This window comes from Macrobrachium rosenbergii, chromosome 18 (genome assembly GCF_040412425.1).
Source record: "Macrobrachium rosenbergii isolate ZJJX-2024 chromosome 18, ASM4041242v1, whole genome shotgun sequence".
Classification (NCBI taxonomy): Eukaryota; Metazoa; Arthropoda; class Malacostraca; order Decapoda; family Palaemonidae; genus Macrobrachium; species Macrobrachium rosenbergii.
Genome location: NC_089758.1, coordinates 15,841,400 through 15,861,733, shown reverse-complemented (window position 1 = coordinate 15,861,733; position 20,334 = coordinate 15,841,400). Strand labels below are relative to the sequence as shown.

At 34.0% G+C, this 20,334-nt stretch overlaps 1 protein-coding gene across 1 annotated transcript in view; it reads right to left on the bottom strand.

Moving 5' to 3' along the window:
• LOC136848145 (uncharacterized) overlaps nt 1-20,334 on the bottom strand; it is a 307,270-nt gene that overhangs the window by 40,041 nt on the left and 246,895 nt on the right. Inside the window, exons 6-8 of the mRNA XM_067120423.1 lie at nt 18,106-18,230; nt 12,938-13,090; nt 10,611-10,749 (exon numbers count right to left, since the gene is read on the bottom strand). Coding sequence (XP_066976524.1) covers nt 10,611-10,749; nt 12,938-13,090; nt 18,106-18,230 — 417 coding nt within the window. The remainder of the gene's footprint in view (nt 1-10,610; nt 10,750-12,937; nt 13,091-18,105; nt 18,231-20,334) is intronic.

The window sequence follows — 20,334 nt, the reverse complement described above, 5'->3', positions numbered from 1 at the left end:
AAGTAGCTGTTAAAGAACCAAGGTTAAATCTGTGTTGTAGATATAAGATAATAAGATATAATGAAACTCAGCTTTCATAATAATAATAATAATAATAATAATAATAATAATAATAATAATAATAATAATAATAATAATAAAAGCAGTAACGATATTTTCTCTGTCACTAAAGTACTGATTTTGATCATTATAATTATATATATATATATATATATATATATATATATATATATATATATATATATATATATATATATATATATATATATATATATATATATATATATATATATATATATATATATATATATATATATATATATATATATATATATAAAAAGCTTTTCATGCCACAGTTGCATGATTTTGTTAGCGTAATGAAAACCGCTCACTGGCCATGAAAAATAATTAACTGCAACCTTTTTGAAATATGTTTCAAAACGTCTTCGACAGAAAAACTGCAAGGCCTTTTTTTTCTGGGGTGGGGGGGGGTGGTCTTTCATTCTTTTAGAGTCTTTTCAAGACTAATAAGACTACGGCGCCGACGATACAATTTTAACTTTTAGTGAAAGTTGAAATAAAATGCTAAAGTTGTGGGTCTCGGCAGATTCTGAATTGGTAAGAGATTTTAAAGACTTCATGAATTTGCTTAAAAAAATTCTTCAAAAAATATCTCCTAAATTAGGACGCTAATAATGGAGTACGTAGGGTTCGAATTCATTTTCGTTTCACTTTAAAATATTCAAAGATTTTAAAATTTGTATAATTTCTGTTCATTTTTTCCCCAGATAATTTCGAGGAGAAATAAAATACATAATTACAAACAATTTCTTATTGTACCAATAGAACATGATCAAACTGTTATGTTTAGACACAAATGTTTCAATGTTTTTTTTTTATTAACTTCTTGATGAAATACATGATTAAACAGGAAACTTATTTTTTTCTTGTACGTATAGAACAGTGGTCCTCACCAGGGGGGGTTTCCCCTCCCCCTAGTGGGAAATTTCAGAGTTTCAGGGGGAGGGGAATTGTGACCACAGATTGGCAGGCTCAAACTGGCTCTAGGAGCACACAAAACGCAGTGTGCATTGGTCCGCACCAATGAGAGGTCACGGTGGGCTTTCTCTCCGCTAGCTTGTGTTTGTGTTAGTATTTTGTTGCATATTATTTGGAATGCCCCTTTTGAGGCAGACAATTTTGGAAAAGAATGGGCGGGGGGGATGACATTCTGACATTTTTATTTGAATCAGAAAAGTAATTCCCATGTTCACATCGCAGCCCCGAAGAAAATTTTAAAAAATCATCACCCACTTAATAAAAAGCAGCAATCGTTTTCTGTTTCTGTTCTGCACGACAGAGAGAGAGAGAGAGAGAGAGAGAGAGAGAGAGAGAGAGAGAGAGAGAGAGAGAGAGAGAGAGAAAATAGCTGATAATTATTTTCTAGAAGCCTGTCAGTATACAACTTGAAAAGATTTTCAGGGCTTCTCACAAACATTAATTCGAGTTAAAGATTATTGCCCTGACGGGTTCTTTCACGATACTCTTAGATTCTAAGTTTTTAAAAGCCAACGTACAAGGAAATGAAGGGACTTATATATATACACACACACACACACACACACACACACACACACACACACACACACACATATATATATATATATATATATATATATATATATATATATATATATATATATATATATATATTAGTTACCCAGACTTCTTCCCTTCCATTTTTAAGAGAAAATGCTATCGCTTCCTAATGTGGGTTATGCCTCATTCTCTTTCATTCCGCCTACTTTACATAAAGTAATTTAATTCTCCTTTACGAATCTGCCTAATTAGGAATAGACTTGAACCCTTCTGTTAACGTTAAACACTTCGTCGCCAAAGTTTGCACCGAGAAGCCAATATTGGCCGCAATATTAAGTGAACCAACCTGACTTCACATCTACCATTAACACTAACTGCTTCGTGCACAGCTTAGCTGAAAGAAAAGATGACTGTGTAACGTCTTCTCCATATTAATCATTCTTCAGAGACTATAGTGAAGCAAAAACCCAGTGATGTCTACAATGAAACAATGAGTAAGACTTAGATCATTTTGTAAGAGATGTTAGTGCTGAATAATGAGGCAAACAAGAATGCATCTGGGGTCAATTAATATTGTACCCAGGACAGTTGACTTCACAGTCAGAAAGTGATTCACAGAAAAAGACGAATACTTGGAAGTTAGAAACTCCGGAATTCCTTATATAAAACTGCACAAACCAACACAGTAACCACGACAGAATTTCTCATTAAAGTAATGAAAAGGGCTTACAAAATAAACTTCAGTTCTTATTCGTCAAAAATGTTAGATATACATATCCCTAAAAGATAAACCATTACTCAGAATTGGTAATATTACTGAATAATCATTCCGTTGGGAGATATGGCACACGCTATCAAATTGAAAAAAAAAAAAAACTTGAAATCATTCCATTCCCAATTCTGTAAAATAAACACAAAAATAGACACAGCAAATAGATAAATACTCGAGTATTTAGGGGCAATACATACTATATATTTATATTGGTTTATAGAAAAGGAAATGATAACACTAGAATATTACGCTTACATACAAACCGTATACATACGGGTGTGTATGTATGTATGTATATATATTATATATATATATATTATATATATATATATATATATATATATATATATATATATATATATATATATATATATATTTATTTATTTATATCTTTATATTATATCATAACAAGAGGAAGAATATTTCCTGTGAAGAAAGGCAAACAAACCGATATAAAACACTGACTGAGGGAAGTGTGAAAGTAGCAATCCTGGATTTGTCCTGCTGTTAATGTATGTATATATTCGTTAGTTGCTATCATTGTCTTTTAAAAGCTGGTGATCTACAGGATTGTTTTCCCTAAATAAGGCTATGTACAACTTGAATAATAATAATAATAATAATAATAATAATAATAATAATAATAATAATGAGAAAAAGACAAGCAGTTACTGAACATTTACCAAGGGCGACATACCATATCTTTTGGCTCAGTTGAAAGATCCCAGCCCCTTTTTCGACTAATCGGTTCAGAAGTCAGAAAAGTGGGTATCCGAAGATAGCATCCCTCAAACGACTACTAAGCTTAAATTAGAATAGAAACTACTAAATCATAAGCCGTACAGCTGAAATCCCTTGAAAGTGACGAGAGTTTCAAAGTATCTCAGTCAGAAAAGTGAAAGAACATCAAAGATTTTGAATCATATGGATGGAAATCTCCCCCTCATAAAAAAAAAAAAATCACCGTTAAGGACGATTGAGGTACAAGAACTCTTCCAACCCTGAATGATAGTGAAGATGGCCGCTGTCGTTTGAAAGGAGGAAAGGAGAGTGAAGTACGATTGCTAATCATACAGAAATATGTTTCCGTGGGATTCGTGAATAAAATCTGAAATAGAAATGACCATAGGTCTATTCCAAATGGGTCACAACAGGTGACAGTATCTTATAAAATCCAGTTAACAACCTTCCGAAAAACCCATAACTGCCAATATAGAAGAACCTTTCTAAAAAATAAGGTTAAATGAATCAAAATGCAACAAGGAGTCCAAGCTACAAGGACAAGAGTAAGGAAACGACATCCTATTGGTGGAGGTGAATGCACTCAGAATCTCATAAGGAGGGGAATGATGAACAAATATATCAGTTTTAACGATGTAAGCTCTCTAAAACCCACAAGAAGAATAATGGACAGATGTCCCAATAACAGAGCCGAAGGTGCTCTAAAGCCCGCAAGGAGAAGAATAATAAATATCCTATTATAGAAACAAAAGCCCCTTAAAAGCACGGGTACAAAAACTACGAAAGAGAACATAATCCTAAAGCCCTGATTCTAGCAATCAACAGGATGAGAAGCTCAAGACGAATGTATCTCAGTGATACATAGTAAAAGAGCTTAAGGTAATCCAAAGGCACTGATTCACGTAGATGAGAGTTTTCCAGGCATTCTTCCCGGTGTTCTTCAACATGGAAGTGAAATTTCCTGGTACATCTCGGCTGCAAAGATGAGAGTTACCTGGCCAATGTCAATTAAGAGAGCAAAAGTTTCATACGAAACAGACCCAGCCATTGGCAATCACAGAAATGAAAGTTTTCCGTTATTTTTCAATCACGAAGATGGCGTATTTTTTGGTGACTTTTAATCATGAAGAAGAAAGACTTCTGTTGCTTTCATTAAGAGATAATATTCTCTTGGTCATTTTCAACCGATAAGAGGAAAGGTTCCAGCTATTTTAAAACATGAAGATGAAACTTTCTCTGCCTTTTTTTATTCATAAAATGAAATTTTTTCTAAACCATGAACTTGAAGTCTTATTAGCCAACTCTTTTCAGAATGATTTAAGTGTTGAATATAATCCTAGTATCAAGGTTAAAGTGCTACGAAATAATCGTATGACATAAACGCATAAAGACTTTGAACCACGTTGTCCAGATTTAAGAGTGGCACTCTGAATCGATAACAGAAGAGGGTCACTGGCAGGTGGAAAGTGCCTGAGTCGCTCTGAATTATAGGGATGAAAGAGTTAAAAAAAATAATTTAATTTATTCTGAGGAAAATTCTCTCAGACGTTGAGTTCTAAAAGCTATGAGGAAAATCACATCTAGTGATGTCCAAGAAACAATTAAGATAACAGATAAAAGAGGCATTAGTTAATATGAATATGACATACGATATATAAGCAATTATCTCATAGCAAAAAAGGGGGAATGTTCTGGTAATTGCTCTTCAAACGAACGTACACAGAACTATACACACGAACTACACAGAGGTGAAGATAACATTCTCTATACAGTCGCAAACGTTCCAGCAGACATACACACACATACACTATATATTTACATACATTTATATACTTACATACATACGTACATACATACACACATAATATATATATATATATATATATATATATATATATATATATATATATATATATATATAAATTTCTGACTCACATCAAGATCGAACCCAGATCTTTCAATTGAAAGGCAAGGGCGCTGCCCACTAGGCCATACAAGTCATAAAAGAAGTTGGAACCTTGCCTGTCAATTGAAAGGCCTGGGTTCGAGCCTGATGAGTCAGAAATTTATTTCTGTTCCACACGTGATTGTGTGCTGATTATATATATATATATATATATATATATATATATATATATATATATATATATATATATATATATATATAAATATACACATCCAAACATGCACAATCAAGAACTTACGACATTTATTCCCTAAATAAACCCGAAAGAAACTGGAGCACCCTATTATCCCTGCATTCAAATGCGCCCACCACAAACCTAAATAAACCATTCTACTCACCCAGACATTCAAACACGCCCACCACAAACTTAAATAAACCATTCTACTCAACCCCGGCCACACACACACACACACACACACACACACATACACGCACATAAATTCAAACAGGCAGCACACAACTCGGAACATATCGCAATACAAATAAGCATCTCATCACGGACGTCCATGAAGAGATATATTCGAGCCCCCGGGAGATTACAATCACCGAGAGGATTTAAGATTTCTTGATGAGAGAAGGGAATACTGCACGCATTACCCCTTTCCCGGTATTGCTCGCTCTCTATAATATTCTGGTCGTTTCTTCTTTTGCACTGGTCAGACTTTAAAGGGAAAGGCCGTCTCTGCTTCTGCTGCCTTTGTTCCACAGAGAGAGAGAGAGAGAGAGAGAGAGAGAGAGAGAGAGAGAGAGAGAGAGAGAGAGAGAGTTCAGGGATGATGTGCTGATAGGTATGAGTATACACTTCCCTGCATTCCACTCCTATCACTGAGAGAGAGAGAGAGAGAGAGAGAGAGAGAGAGAGAGAGAGAGAGAGAGAGAGAGAGAGAGAGAGAGTTCAGGGATGATGTATTGATATGTAAAAGCACATTTCCTTGTACTTCATTCCAGTCACTGTGTAAGAGAGAGAGAGAGAGAGAGAGAGAGAGAGAGAGAGAGAGAGAGAGAGAGAGAGAGAGAGAGAGAGAGAGAGAGAGAGAGAGAGAGAGAGATGGGTTCATGAAAATATATTAATAAGAGAGATATTTCCTTGTATTTCACTCCTATCATTGAGAGAGAGAGAGAGAGAGAGAGAGAGAGAGAGAGAGAGAGAGAGAGAGAGAGAGAGAGAGAGAGAGAGAGGTTACCACTTATGTAGTCCATAAACTGTTACTGTCATTCACTGAATTACAATTTGCTGGGTCTAAAGAAAGTTCCGACGGATAAGACTGGTTGTATATTCACTTACATAATTTCATAAAAATTCCTTCTACTCTCATTCAAGGAAGGAAAAGAACCACTGTTAATGATTAAAGCTGTCTTCTCAGCATGAATCAGGATTAATGCAAAATGCCAGCAAGACGAATGATATGAAGTGGGTTTCGTATACGGTTTGCTTGGGTAAAAATAAATCAGGGCTAGCTGACAAACGTTTTGTGCCTATGCTTTCAGCTCTTCTGCAAATGGTTATTGATAGGTCACCGCATTTTGTGGAAATCTGTGTTATATATCAATATCAAAATTATCAAAACTGGACTGTTAGTCCTATAGGCCTCTGAAGAATTGTCTTGTTGTAATATTATCTGACAAACAAAAATTATATAAATAATCCAGTAGACTTTTGAAATGTGGTGTCCATTACGGAAACGGAAATTGATGTATCAGCAGATGTTTCCTGGTAGTCATTCGAGCCTTCGTCATGGCAATCAATCAAGAGGATAATTCAAAGGATAACGACCCCTTTGGGGACTGTTTCCCCAGATGAAAACCCTTTTAACTGATTGATGTGAGTCCTAAAATCAGCGTTCTGGAAAAGTCACTCCAGGGTACATTTCCAGAGTATTTTTCTTTTCTTCCAAAAACGACGACTCAGCCAACTCAATAACTGTTAGGGGTGTGTGTCAGTTTGATAGATGCCCCTCATAAGAGAAAAACAGAAGTATAATTTTACTGATATATACAAATAAAAAGAGGGGGCATATTGACAGAGCACTGGATGCATCTGCATTATGGAATTATATGGAATTCTTATTCACATGGATATATATATATATATATATATATATATATATATATATATATATATATATATATATATATATATATATATATATATATAATATTATATATATATTTATATATATAAATATATATATATTATATATATATATATATATATATATATATATATATATATATATATATATATATATATATATATATATATATATATATATATATATCATTAACTTTACACATAAAAATCTATGCTTTAAAATATTAGGACACAAATAACCTATCAACATCAAATTCAGATTAATTTGGAAACAAGCTCCACCCAAGGGAAATTAAAAGTCCTCTTTCCCTCAAAAGAATTCAAGATTACGCGTTTTTTGCGATGGAAACAATCCATTCATATGATTTCAGTATTGGTAAAAAGTACACTTCTGTGAAGATTTCTACACCCCACTTAATCTCAAAAATTTAAATGCCTTGTGAAGGTGCCAAAATTGTTTTACGAATTTTGTTCTTAACCCTCTCTCCTGCTTCTTGACCTATATTTATTTTTCTTAAATAAAAAACGGAAAAAATGAACTGCTTTTCCATCTCATAACTAATTTTTTTTAATTATATTGACATAACGACCCTCTTCCTCGCGACGTAGCGAATTGTAATCAGCCCTGAAATGTAATAAGGTCCCATTAATTCCAAAAGTTACCTGTCGTAAACACCATTATGATGGGTTTCCTTCGAACTCATTTGTGTCTCATCGCAGAACTAAAGATGCTTACACGTTCACAGATGCTCGGAAGTTACAGATGAAAAGCATTCTGACCAATTGCCAAGAAGGATCAGATTGGTACACAGTTGATAGATGTTCATGTAGAGCGTATAGTCAAGTTCGAAAAAGAATGATGTAAAGCGTAAAGGCAAGTTCGGCAAAAAATGATGTAAAGCGTAAAGACAAATTCGAAAAAGAATGATGTAAAGCGTAAAGTCAAGTTCGAAAAAGAATGACGTAAAGCGTAAAGTCAAGTTCGAAAAAAAATGATGTAAAGCGTAAAGTCAAGTTCGAAAAAGAATGATGTAAAGCGTAAAGTCAAGTTCGAAAAAGAATGATGTAAAGCGTAAAGTCAAGTTCGAAAAAGAATGATGTAAAGCGTAAAGTCAAGTTCGAAAAAGAATGATGTAAAGCGTAAAGTCAAGTTCGAAAAAGAATGATGTAAAGCGTAAAGTCAAGTTCGAAAAAGAATGATGTAAAGCGTAAAGTCAAGTTCGAAAAAGAATGATGTAAAGCGTAAAGGCAAGTTCGACAAAAAATGATGTAAAACGTAAAGGCAAGTTCGGAAAAAATGAAGGATAGGTAAATATGAAACGTAGAAAAATCATTAGCAGAACGACAGACAGACAGACAGACAGACAGAAAGATATGTAAAGCATACAGACTGCACCAATAAATAGAAAGCGGTAGGTAGATAGATGGATACCTAAGTATTCACGAAAAGTAAAAAGACCAGTTCGGAAAAAAGCACAGACAGATAGACATTCACGAGAACTATATCAGCCAGTTCCAAAAAATAAAAACTTTACCCACTGAAAAAGACGATGCTACTGTAACTTGTTAAACCAGAGTACAACTGTATTATCAAACAATATTTCATTACACAAACCGCAGTAACTATATTTAACAGACAAATTCAATCACAATTTCCAGACACAGCCTGGGACACAAACCACAGTAACTATATTTAACAGACAAATTCAATCACAATTTCAGACACAACCTGGGACACAAACCACAGTAACTATATTTAACAGACAAATTCAATCACAATTTCCAGACACAACCTGGGACACAAACCACAGTAACTATATTTAACAGACAAATTCAATCACAATTTCCAGACACAACCTGGGACACAAACCACAGTAACTATATTTAACAGACAAATTCAATCACAATTTCCAGACACAACCTGGGACACAAACCACAGTAACTATATTTAACAGACAAATTCAATCACAATTTCTAGACACAACCTGGGACACAAACCACAGTAACTATATTTAACAGACAAATTCAATCACAATTTCCAGACACAACCTGGGACACAAACCACAGTAACTATATTTAACAGACAAATTCAATCACAATTTCCAGACACAGCCTGGGACACAAACCACAGTAACTATATTTAACAGACAAATTCAATCACAATTTCCAGACACAACCTGGGACACAAACCACAGTAACTATATTTAATAGACAAATTCAATCACAATTTCCAGACACAACCTGGGACACAAACCACAGTAACTATATTTAACAGACAAATTCAATCACAATTTCTAGACACAACCTGGGACACAAACCACAGTAACTATATTTAACAGACAAATTCAATCACAATTTCCAGACACAACCTGGGACACAAACCACAGTAACTATATTTTAACAGACAAATTCAATCACAATTTCCAGACACAGCCTGGGACACAAACCACAGTAACTATATTTAACAGACAAATTCAATCACAATTTCCAGACACAGCCTGGGACACAAAAACCGTAACTATATTTAACAGACAAATTCAATCACAATTTCCAGACACAACCTGGGACACAAACCACAGTAACTATATTTAACAGACAAATTCAATCACAATTTCCAGACACAACCTGGGACACAAACCACAGTAACTATATTTAACAGACAAATTCAATCACAATTTCCAGACACAACCTGGGACACAAACCACAGTAACTATATTTAACAGACAAATTAAATCACAATTTCCAGACACAACCTGGGACACAAACCACAGTAACTATGTTTAACAGACAAGTTAGATCAACAGAAGCATTGGTTACAGTTGCAGCCTGACTCATGAAACTAAATCAAGGATTGCTTTTGTAACTCGACTAAAACGCATTCAAAATCATTTCATCTTTGTCCGTAGTAAGTACAGTAACTCTTAGGTAAATCCCCTCTTTAAAATACACTACATGATAAGTCTTTCTTGGCCCGGCCATCCCAGTTAGCAAAAAAAAAAAAAATAAATAAATAAAAATAAAAAAAATTATTTCAGCAAATTATGAATTTCCGGTTACAAAAAGCAAAGTTGTGATGCCGGTCTCTTTTACCAAATTAGCCAGAGAGTTAAGCCGCTCACCACTCCTATATCACTTATTAGCCAGAGGGGAATCCTCACTTGCCAATCCTCTTTCACGGAATGCTGTTACTAAGAAGGACTCTTTACACGCCAATCGTCTTCCACAAAGTAATCAGGAATAATCCCCACCCCCCGCGTTATTTCTCCTCGACGTAAATAATCAGAAAAAAATAATCAGAATAACATCTTCACGCACCACCCCGTTTCTACACAATCAGAAAAAAAACTGCACCCACCAATCTATCTCAAATATATGTTTAGAGAAAATGTTTCCTGGTCATGAGATACTCCAAAAAATAAAAATAAAAAAAGAGTACTTACGGGTTTGAGATCACAATGGATGATGTTCTCCCGGCTCAGCAACTTGAGACATTGTACCAGAGAGAAGGCAAAACGCTTGATAAGGCTGAGGCTGAATCCTTGATAGTTGTTCTTCTTAATTAACTCATACAGGTTCAGCCTGTAAAAGGTAGATAAGAGGAATGGGGTAGGTGTTATTGAGGAATATGTAAGGATGGGATAATGGGTAAGAAGAAAAAATGGATGCATGGAATTAGATGTGATAGCTTGGTTGATATATTTAAAAAAAAAAAAGTGTTAGAAATATGAAATGGCCAGATTGCATACGTTTAAAAGCAACAGCACTAGTATATATATACATATATATATATATATATATATATATATATATATATATATATATATATATATATATATATATATATATATATATATATATATATATACATACACATATGTGATAACTGAATCACGAAAATATGGAACGTGATGAATATATAAATAAAGATAAAATCCACGAAGGAAACTGGAGTGCTGGAAACACTGGAGTGCTGACATAGTGTCGAAAGGCCCTTTCGACACTATGTCTGCTAAGTAAAGGACATAGTGTCGAAAGGCCTCGCAGCACTCCAGTGTTTCCGTTTCCTTCGTGGATTTTATCTTTATTTATACACATATGTATGTATGTATTTGTATGTATGTATGTATGTATGTATGTGTGAGTGTGTTTGAATGAGCATGCGTATGTGGGCAGTGTGTTTGTTTATTACTATTTATTTTTATTTGTAATTGTAATTTAAAGGCTAACGATGATAAAAGCAGCGAAGAACGCAAAGAGCTATAGGGTACTGTGTTAATTTCTACAGACATGATCGTTAAAATGAATGTTTTTTATTCTAATACTATTACGATAACGATACCGGTAATTTGGAGAATGAATAATTAACGAGAAATAAATCACATTTAATTGCACTGGTCAGAGGTTCCCTAAAAATGATTATCATAAGACCAACAGAATAAAGAATACACAAACGAGATAAAGAATAATCAAAGGCAAATCATAATTATTCTTTCCCCTTCATTTCCCCGATAACTGACAGCAGGAAGAGCACAAAAAAATAAAAATGACAGGATCCAAATAATTAACAGGAAAGATAACAACCACAGAGAAATAATCACCGACAATTAATCATTCTTTGCTCTCCATTCTGTCGATAATTTGTCAAAATTGTTTTCCCATATGATGGCATTCATCTCCTCACCGAAGCCATCGAATAATTATAGTATTTGAGGATAATGAATCCTCGACTACAACTGCCTCTTCAATTAAGGCACACAATGGGAATATCGCTCTCTTTTACTTTTATTTAAACAAACTCGTCGTTATATCACAGAGCGTTATTTTAGGACAAACGCCCTTGACGTTGCTCGTTTTTGTGGATGGACCTCGATTATCGTCGCTCGATTTCCCGGATAAAATCCCGTGTTTTATCGCTCGTTTCCTTCTGACAATTAGCGTTATACTGTCGTTCGTTTTATTTATTTATTTTTTTTTTTGGTGATGTCAGATCATCGTTCGGTTCCGCATATAAATGACGGAGTGTATTTTTCATTCTCTAATCGGCTGGATCATCAACTTTCATGTGCAAACACTGGTGAAGAGACTTGACATTGACAGGGATTACATACTGTTGAAATTTGATTACCTTTCTGCTTTTTAACTATTTCATATTCCAGCGTGTGATAGAATAGTTTGTCTCTGGCACTAGCCACGGGCTGCATAAACAGAATATGTTATATTTTGTTTACCAATAAGCATCTTTGATTGACGTGCGGTCATTCCAGAAAATAAAACGAGGAAAGTTACAGAAGCATTCTGTCTTTATTCACTGATTCAAGGAAGACCTTCCACCGTGAGACAATTAAACGTCACCCTTTTCATTAATCTGTACCGAGGTCACCAACCATAAATTTATACCGATTTACTGTAGCTGAATAGCATGTATATATGCTAATCTGCTTTAGTGTAGATTAGTGCATACTTTTATTTTAGAGACTTTTCATATACCGCAGCATATAAATCTACTTTAGTGTAGATTTATATGCTGCGATACATGAAAACGTCTCTAAAATAAAAGTATGCACACATACGTATGTATGTGTATATATGTGTATGTATGTATGTATATATATATATATGCGTGTGTATGTATATATGTGTGTGTGTGTGTGTGTGTGTGATACAGTAACTTCATAAAATATTTCTCAAAACAATGTAAATATGCAACAAATATGAACAAGAAAATACTAAAAAAAAAAAAAAAAAAAAGGATAGAGGAAAATCTTACCCCATAAGCTCGAAAGTAATACACAAATGGTTTCGGAAATAGAAATAGTCCAGCATGTGGATGATGTTGTGATGATGGTCCCCATCTCGACGTCTCAGATGGTCTAGGATTTTCACTTCTACCAGAGCTTGGTGGTGGAATCTCTTCTTATTTCTGCGGGTAGAAGAAGGATCGAGGTACTGACTGGTCTATCGTGCAGATGGATAAACAGATATGGTTGAACTGTGAGAGTGACTGGTAAAATATGGGCTGCATTGTGGAAATGTAAGTCGTTAATTTAGCTGAACAAAAAGACAGAGTGAATTTTTCAAACTCTGGTTTGAATTTTGGTATGCAAACGATTAAGTACTGAGCTGTAAGACTTATAATCAATCGCTGGTTAAACAATGACAAAAGACTTAATGAATTAGGAGGTAAAAAGAAGGTGTAAAAGGGAAAAAAATCCAAGTAACTTTTGAGCTGTGGATTGAAGAAAATCAATTTTGGCGAACTGGAAGTGTGAATATGATCAACTACTTCAGTAAAATCAATTAGAGGTTAAAGTATAATCACAAATATGACAACTAACATTCTGATGAATAAAAACTTGTCGTTGAATTGTACCAATATAATTAATCATAGTTTAATTTTAAGGATTAGTAGTCTGGATCAATGTAATTATATTTGTTATTAGTGAAAAAATTAATCAAATGGTAAATGCAATTCATTTGCGGTTTAAATGAAGGGATGATTGTACAAACAAAAATCAATTAAGGTTGAAATGTAATAACGGTCACAAGGAAAAGAAGTCAGGATGTTTATTACAATGAATATATTTATAGGTTTTAACATGAGTGATAACAAAAGAGTATAGACTGACCTGAAAACGTTATAACTGATTACGGAATCACAATTTAGAATGATCGGAATCCAAAAAGAGTTTGAAATAAAAAAAAACTGAACATAATTAAATTATTATGGGTGATCTGTAAGGATACTTAAAAACACATATGCATGAACTGTGACGAATATAAACGAATAGAGTACACGGTTGTCTTAGCAATTTATGCAACAAATGACAGCCAAGCCATTAACACTTCTCTCCAGGTCAGATATTGATTTTCGGAGCGTCTTACGACGATGGAGAGAGAGAGAGAGAGAGAGAGAGAGAGAGAGAGAGAGAGAGAGAGAGAGAGAGAGAGAGAGAGAGAGCTTTTAGCCTTATTCGCCTTGACATTTCGCGTTACTGAAAACGTATGAACGAATATTTTGAGTATATAAAGAGTTCTGCATATCTTGATATCTTTCTATATAACATTGAACAAAATATGGAGACGTTTAAAACAAAAATAAATGTGAATATTATGAGGTTTAACCAAAAAAGTGCCTTCTAATAAATAAATAAATAAATATATATATAAATGTATGTGTATGTATATATAAATTTTATATATATATATATATATATATATATATATATATATATATATATATATATATATATATATATATATATATATATATTATATATATATATACACCCCTCTTTCTCATCTGATCTATTCAGTAATTTTTCCTATCTATCCATGTGTACAAGCTTACGGAATGTTCCATACAAAGCAGATTGGATGGGAGAACGCTTTGAAAGGCTCCTATTCGGAATACGGAAATCAATGGACTCTCTCTTTCTCTCTCTCTCTCTCTCCCTCTCTCTCTCTCTTTTATATATATATATAATATACATAAATATATATACATATATGTGTATTTAACACACACATATATATGTATATATATAGATAATATATCATATTAAAACCACTTTATTTTTATTACAATGTATTCAAGTATTGGGCACAATTTTCACTGAAATGTATCGCATTTAATGTATTTATGTTTGCCACCCAACATTTCCCAGGTTTCTGAGTGAAGTCCATTCATTTTGCTACACGATACTTTTTTCTCTGCTTATGTAACGATCGGCTGCACTTTAGAGGTTTTAACTTGTCCCATTCCATTAATTTCACTCTGCGCTTCTTTATTATTTTCTCCTTAATATATATATATATATATATATATATATATATATATATATATATATATATATATATATATATATATATATATGTATGTATGTAGTATATGTAACTGTGTGTGTGTATAACTGAATCACGAAAAAAAAGAGAAACAATGGACTGCTGCGAGGCCTTTCGACTGTCGTCCTTTACTCAGCAGACTCATATATATATATATATATATATATATATATATATATATATATATATATATATATATATATATATATATATATATTTTTTTTTTTTTTTTCTTTTCTTTTAATCAATATTTTCCTGTTACGGGGGTTTTTATACTTTTATCTTATAAGTTTCTTCTCTCTATTTTCTTAATTTGCTCTCCTGAAGCTCCTATGATTGTGTTTTTATGTCACTTTATACTTTTATTCAGTTTTAATATTATTTTATACTTTCATTTCCTTCGCTTCTTACCTGAGGTATCTGATGAGCACTGACTGAAGTTCACAAAAAAATTCCCATATTACATAACGTTATTAATACATTACATAATTAATCAGTGACTATTTGCCCGAAGTTAAACATAGTTATTACTACCTCAATGCAAATTTCAGCCAAATTAACCTACTTCCTCATTCCTTATATTTCCATATCTTAGCCACACATTAAGAAAGCTTCAAATGATTGACTGATTTGGTATTACAATGCGAATAGTTCAAATATGATTTTCGACGCAATCTCCAAGGAGGAAATGAACATATACTAAAGGGAATGAGTAATAATAATGCCTGGAATACTGTTAATATTAGAGGGAAGAAATTCTACGCGGAGTTTCAAGCCTTTTTTTTTTATTATCATTCTCAACTGGCGTCTTCCCAATAATAGCTACCTCATAGGAAGAGGACCGAAGGAGCCCGGAAATGGAGAGAGAGAGAGAGAGAGAGAGAGAGAGAGAGAGAGAGAGAGAGAGAGAGAGAGAGATTTAATGAGCGGAAAATAAAATATAAATGGGAGGAAATAAAGAGAAGTAACGACTGAAATATATATATATATATATATATATATATATATATATATATATATATATATATATATATATATATATATATATATATATATATATATATATATATATATATATATATATATATATATATATATATATATATATATATATATATATATATATATATATATATATAGAGAGAGAGAGAGAGAGAGAGAGAGAGAGAGAGAGATTTAGTTGAAAATAAAATATAGGTGGGTGAAGAAACACAGAAGTATCAACTGAAAAATAAAGGTAGAGAGAGAGAGAGAGAGAGAGAGAGAGAGAGAGAGCAGCTCCTTTCCCTGGAAGCAACACACGACACGGGCTCCCCCTACTCTAATGGCATACAAGGGTGGTTTCTGCTTTGGAAATGCATGGAACTGTCGTCTTTCTTAACAGGTTATGACACCCTGTCTTATTGCGGCAAGCAGGTTGCCTCGTAGACAAAGGCCATTCTATCACCTCACTCCATCTGATTCGCTTTTCAGTCGCTTTCAAAGGAAGCAGAACCTGGTGTCCTGAAAGGATCTTTTTTTTTTTTTTTGCGTGAACTCTTTATCTACCTAACTGTCTATCTATCTTCCTTCGAAACCCCTTCTTGTTCTACAGGAAATCATTTCCTTTTGATGATCTCTCCCTCTCTCTCTCTCTCTCTCTCTCTCTCTCTGCAGAAATCTATTCCTTTTCATGAAATCTGTTACTCTCTCTCTCTCTCTCTCTCTCTCTCTCTCTCTCTCTCTCTCTCTCTCTCTCTCTCTCTCTCGAAATCTATTCCTTTTCATGAAATCTGTTACTTCTCTCTCTCTCTCTCTCTCTCTCTCTCTCTCTCTCTCTCTCTCTCTCTCTCTCTCTCTCTCTCTGAAACATCTCATACTGTAGCCAATTGCCTTTAATATAACTGCTCGTTAAAGTGCAAATTGCAAGATTGCATAAAAAGAAGAAAAAAGAGGAATAGGTCGCAATGATGGTTTCCAGCTCAGTAAATTACCATTTAACTGTTAGCAATTGGCAATTGCGGCCTTTGCATGTAAGATTTATGTAATAAATGTGTGTTGGATATCCTGTGATATTCCCTAATGAATGTGCGTATGTGTATGCGAGTAAAGTACCTGAAATTAGATACCTCATAGTTACCCGACATCTTTCGAGCTAGTATATTTATTTAACATTTATTTTCCTCATGTCAATGGCTATTAAATGCTTTTATGGGGGGGATTACACGAGTACATTATGTAACACCATTCAACTTTGTGCTACTGATATTTACACTAAGAAGTCTTTGTTACTGGCAAGAGATAAGTCTCGCATGCTGGTGCTCGTGTGAAATCCCCGTAATAAATCCTGTGGAGCTTAAATTTTCCGCCAGTATGAACATAAGAAAACAATGCCTGCTTAGTGCAACCAAAGGCTTCCGTAGGATAGCAAATTCTCCTTAAACATTCTAAAAGGAACTCTCAATCTACTGATAAAACAACAATCCAAGCAATGCTAAGAAATTCACAATATCCTGATAAATTGCAATGTAATGAAATTCCACAATTATATAAATAAAACTGTTTAATAAACTGTATTAATACCCAAAAGATAACAAGAAAGACTTTCAGGTGTTCTTCCTCAGTGATTACTTTAAACACCGTTCAGGCGTTCGAAAGTCTTTCTGTTTATCTTTTGCGTATTAATATTCATTTATATAATTTTGGATTTTTATTACATAACAGTTTATCACGACATTGTGAATTTCTTAGCACTGTTTGGATTGTTGTATTGTCAAGAGATTAAGAGTGTCCCTTATTGGGATAGTTCAGGAGATTTTGCACTAGCCCATTATCTGCTGTTTTACAGATGCCTTTGGCTACACTAAGTAGGCATTGTGTTCTTAGATTCATACCTGTGCAAAATTTAAGCTCAACACATTTATTACGTGTAGAGAGAGAGAGAGAGAGAGAGAGAGAGAGAGAGAGAGAGAGAGAGAGAGAGAGAGAGAGAGAGAGAGACAGACAGATAGATTCAGCCCAAAAAATATTCCTTAACAAGAAATTCACAAATGAGACAATTATTTTCTCCTTACTAACCTTATTTGGCAATTTAAATTTACCATAATTACTGACCTGATTATCTTGATGGCAACGTGATCTCCAGATTTATGATCAATGGCTCTGATGACCTGACCGAAGGATCCTTTACCGATGACCTCAAGGATTTCATACCGGTAGCTGATGTGGTCATGCATCACCTGGAAAAAGGGGTTGACAGGTAAGTTTAATTGCATGAGATATTAAGAGCTGTTATTTGTAGTTTTGCGAAAATAAATATTTCGGCCACTTTGCTGATGCTAGTATCGGTGCAAGACAAGAATAGTTTTTTTAAATTTATAGAAGAAGGTTAAATGATTATAGATAACATAAATAGGACATATCTTTATGAAGGGACCTATAATATTTTTAGAGAGGCTTCCATATAACAGCCACTCCCCAAAATAAAATAAATAAATAAATAATCTTATAGCGGTAAGGAGTTCTTTGGCATCTGTGCGATCATAGAAGAACAACGTATATTCTAACTTGAACTTCCTTGATTAGTTCATTTATCATAACCAGTACTGCACCTCTCAAAATTGATTCTTTTACCATAATCCTCTAAAAGCCTTCTAAAACTCCATAATGAAAAATGAAACTATACGCAGACCATGAATCCAGAATAACTTGTTGTCCTGACTTATCAGTTATACTCAGATAATATTAAGCTAAAACCATTCTAAGAATTCGCCTTTGCTCACTTTACTCATCCTACGATTAAATATCAACAAGATCACATCTATCATCAAAACCATCATGACATAAGCTAACAATTATCCTTCGCCTGTACACAAGAGCTCAGTTCAGTCATAACTACGGATTCAATCACGAGTTGCATTCCATTTGCATAGCCAACAAAGATGACGTAATCTTGCGTTCATAAGCGATCTGGATTGGCATCAACCTAAGTGTAACCAGAGCTGGAGTTCTCTGCTCTTTTCACAAATATCCATTTTACTCTCAATTGAAAATAGTTTTTAGTTTCCTGTAAAAGAAAACTATTGTGCTCGCTTTGTCTGTCCGTCCGCACTTTTTCTGTCCGCCCTCAGATCTTAAAAATTACTGAGGCTAGAGGGCTGCAAATTGGTATGCTGGTCATCCATCCTCCAATTATCAAACATACCAAATTTCGACCCTCTATTCTCAGTAATTCTTATTTTATTTACGGTTAAAGTTAGCCATAATCGTGCGTCTGGCAACGATATAGGACAGGCCACCACCGGGCCGTGCTTTGGTGGCCTTGACTGTAAGCCGTACAGAAAACTTGATTGTGCCGAAGAAACTTCGGCGTATTTTTTACTTGTTTCTATTTATTCCATCCAGTAATCTGATATTAATGGTGAAATTCATCCAACCAGTTGATTTAAAACTTTCGTCTTATATTCATTCATCATATAACATCAATCAAGTTGAACCCCATCCACTGAAAAATCATTTTCTTAACACTAATTTCATGGAGAGCCCAGTGCTAAAGGATAAAATCATCCATGCATCCAAAACGGCCTCTCGCAGAACCATCCACCAACCACCTCTGTTATCCATCAACATAATCAGTTAATCTAAACTACATTCATAAAACCTTTTTCATCATCCACCAACCACCTCTTTCATCAATCCACACAACCAGTTATATAAATTACAACCATAACATCTTTTTCACCATCCACTTACCCCTCCTCTCATCTATCTACACAATCAGTTAATACAAAACCATAATTTCGCCTTCCATTATTCAAATACAGAGCCCAGGGTTACAGAGTACAGTACACTCACCCATACATCTACCTCTAAGAGGTCTCTCGCACAAACCAGCTAGCAACCCATTCACCTATCCACTCAGCCATCCGTGAACCACCCAACTCCACCCACCACCCATCCCGCCCACCCTCCAAATCGCTCGATACCCTCCCAAATCCAATCTTCTCGCAAAACAAGGTCGTCCCCTTCATTAACTTCAAAAGGAGTGGGTACTCCTCGGGTTTCCCTTTTGAAATATTAGGGAGGGAAGATTGTCTTCGCTACGAGGCTCGTGTTGGTAATTAAGATTGGCGGAATAGACTTGCGTGCGTACATAGACGGACAGTGATGAATACGCATATGTATACACATTTACAAATATGTGAATATGAAACACACAGGCATACCATACATGCTCTCAAATATATATATATATATATATATATATATATATATATATATATATATATATATATATATATATATATATATATATATATATATATATATATATATATATATATA